This window comes from Anarrhichthys ocellatus, unplaced genomic scaffold, assembly GCF_004355925.1.
Source record: "Anarrhichthys ocellatus isolate YVR2014 unplaced genomic scaffold, GSC_Weel_1.0 scaffold32, whole genome shotgun sequence".
Taxonomy (NCBI): Eukaryota; Metazoa; Chordata; class Actinopteri; order Perciformes; family Anarhichadidae; genus Anarrhichthys; species Anarrhichthys ocellatus.
Genome location: NW_022280062.1, coordinates 2966293 through 2969223, shown reverse-complemented (window position 1 = coordinate 2969223; position 2931 = coordinate 2966293). Strand labels below are relative to the sequence as shown.

Sequence of the window (2931 nt, the reverse complement as noted above, 5' to 3'; positions counted from 1 at the left end):
TTTACTTCCTCCTGAGAGAGGGAAAAGGAGAATGAGCTGCATTACTCTGTCCTCCTCTGTAGCTTATTGCCGCTATCCCTCACCTTCTCCCCCTCCCCTCCTTCTGAATGCCAGACTCATGAATGGCTCAGGGGGGGAACCCCTCTGTTTCTGTCCCATGAGCAAGATTGTGGTGCTCGCCTGGGGTTTGTTTCAGTTTTTATACACGACCCCTAATGCCCACGTTTCAACAGATGTGCGGACAGTTGGGCCCAATGGTATTTATGTTTCAAGGCACTAAAAGGGATTGAAATGGAGGCCTGCTGCTCTGGGATGAAAGGTCGGACCGAGGCGTGCACACTTTTATGCTGCTCTAGATAAGATTTGCCATTAGGCTTGTTAAGACCAGTTGTTTGCGTGTTATATCCTTTGTTTTTTTACAGTGTTACATTTCAGTAGCATATATAGCACATGCTACCAGCTTAAAAAAAGTAGCACACTGATCATGGAGATTGTAGCATCAGTTAATCTGCAGATTGTTTTTCCTTTTGTCTATAAGATATCATAAAATAATAATCACAATTTTCCTGAACCTAAGATAACATCTTTAAATGGTTGGTTTGTCCGAAGCCCAAAATATTCAGTTTACAATGATATAGAAGTAGTGACATTTCAAGAAGCTGGAACGAGCAAATATTTAGCATTTTTGCTTGCAAAGTGACTCAAATACAACTAATCAATTAATTAACTTATCATTTCAGCTCTGGATGTATCTTGATATGCACAAAGATGGCTGCTATCTGGAAAGTGAGGAGAGCTTGACCTCAGACTTGATTGTACATTATTTGTCGATCTGTGTGTATTTATGTTCCTTTTAGATATAAAACATGTGAATCAAACCAAGAGCAGAAACAAAACCAGGTTCCTCTTGTTGTCTGTGGATAAGAGCAGAGACTGGCAAGAGCTGAAAAAGACTCTTATATTCTCCGCGGTCTTCTGCTACAAAGAAACTGGTTATCTGTCAACTTTTATGTGAAGTTGAAAGCCTTCACCCCAATCAGAAATCAACTCTTCATGAATAATATGGTGGTGCTTCCACCAGCACAGCCAATTATAAAATCTAACGCTCTGAGCTGATTTTTTTTATTTCTAGCTTAAAAAAAAAAAAAAAAAGAATACTTAAAATTACACTGAATGTCAATCTCCATTTCAAGTGCCCCCTTTGAAGTAAAAAAATAAAAAATAAAGCTAGAAAATGACAGCGGCAACAGGTACTCCTGATGTAAATGAAGTGTCGGTGCTTTGCATTGGGAAGCACAGATGGAGCTCACGTTAGAAACTCACGGCCGCCGCTGAAGTGCGTTTACTCTCCGCCTGCGCTTGCCGGAGTGTGTGTATGGTAATGTACCGTCATGGCTGTCTGTGGAGGAGTGTGGTGCTTGTTATTGTTGGATTTAACTGCACTCAGGCTGCACACAAAAAACACTCTGCTCCATCAATGCGTCTGTTGTATATTTCAATGCTGCAAAGTGTTCTTCCTCTTGTGTGTGTGTGTGTGTGTGTGTGTGTGTGTGTGTGTGTGTGTGTGTGTGTGTGTGTGTGTGTGTGTGTGTGTGTGTGTGTGTGTGTGTGTGTGTGTGCGCGTGCGCGCGCGCTGCAGGCAGCCTGTGTGTGTAGTGTCGGGCCCGTCTGCCGCTGATAAGCATCAACTCCATCAGCATGCGGCCTCTCGCTGAGCGCGTCCTGGATTTGCTCAAAACACACACGCGCATAAATACAACTAGAGGCAGTGCCAGCAGTATTTACTGAACCCACATGGCTCAGGCGGCTCAATGAATCATAAACATTCAACACACAAATATGTCTTCACATTGAGAGAGAGGCTGATTCCAGCCGTGTTGCATGTTGTACCGATGAATCACACACACAGAAGCACAGAGTGACAGGCCCTGTTGTAGCCATGTTGACTATCATCTTGTTTTATTCATAGGTCTTCCTCAGTGGGCTCATTCAGCCTCTACTTTTTTTTTTTTTCTCCCCCCCTACGGCCTTTGTTTTCTCCAACACTGTATCATGACCGACTCGGGCCGTAGAGCACGCGTGCTGCTCACTTTTAATGCCATTCGTCTCCATTTTCTATCTTTTGGAGGTCATTTGTCTACGTTTCCCCTCTGTGACCCAGGTTGTGATTATTTTTCCTTACGTTCCTCGGCTCCTTTACATAGTCTGTTTTTCATCATGTTCTAACCAATAGAATCTATGCTGCAATCTCGGTGTGTGTGTGTGTGTGTGTGTTTGTTTTAACCGCCATCTCTCTCTGTGTTTCAGAAGGCAGTGGAGGAGGAGGAGAGCCAGGTGAGGAAACCCTCAGCAGATCTCTGCTCCCCCAGCAGCAAGTTGAATGATGCCGACCCTGAAAAAAAGGTCAGTCGTCGGCTCCCTTCCTATCCAACCACCCCTCCATCACCTCCGACACCCCCACCTCTCTTTCCCCCCCCTCGTCTACACACAGGTCGGCCCGTCAGGGTCACCACCCCTCCCCACCCCACCCTGACTGACAGACACAACCCCTGCTCACCCATTCATAGCGGCACGCTTCTCCTCTCTGACCTGTCAGGAAATACACTCATACAGCGGCTGAAGGGCTTTGCTTCTTCACCTCCCCCTCCATCGCAGCACATACCGACTTTACATGCACACACTGAGGAAGAACCTCTTTATTATGATTATCTCTTTTCTCCAACATGTGCACACACGCAGACACACACAAACTCTCTTTCTCCCAGCTGATGCCTGACGGATGATCCCTCATCCACATGTATGCATGCATGCATATATTAGTTTTATTAGGATTTAGCACCATGTGCAGTACTGCACATTCCCTCCACCTCCTGCCGCTTCTCCCGTGTGTGTGTGTGTGTGTGTGTGTGTGTGTGTGTGTGTGTGTGTGTG

At 45.5% G+C, this 2931-nt stretch overlaps 1 protein-coding gene across 1 annotated transcript in view; it reads left to right on the top strand.

Annotated features, from left to right (window-relative positions):
* The window catches only part of skila (SKI-like proto-oncogene a), a 28488-nt gene that overhangs the window by 15664 nt on the left and 9893 nt on the right, over window positions 1-2931 (top strand). Inside the window, exon 2 of the mRNA XM_031865013.1 lies at window positions 2308-2403. Coding sequence (XP_031720873.1) covers window positions 2308-2403 — 96 coding nt within the window. The remainder of the gene's footprint in view (window positions 1-2307; window positions 2404-2931) is intronic.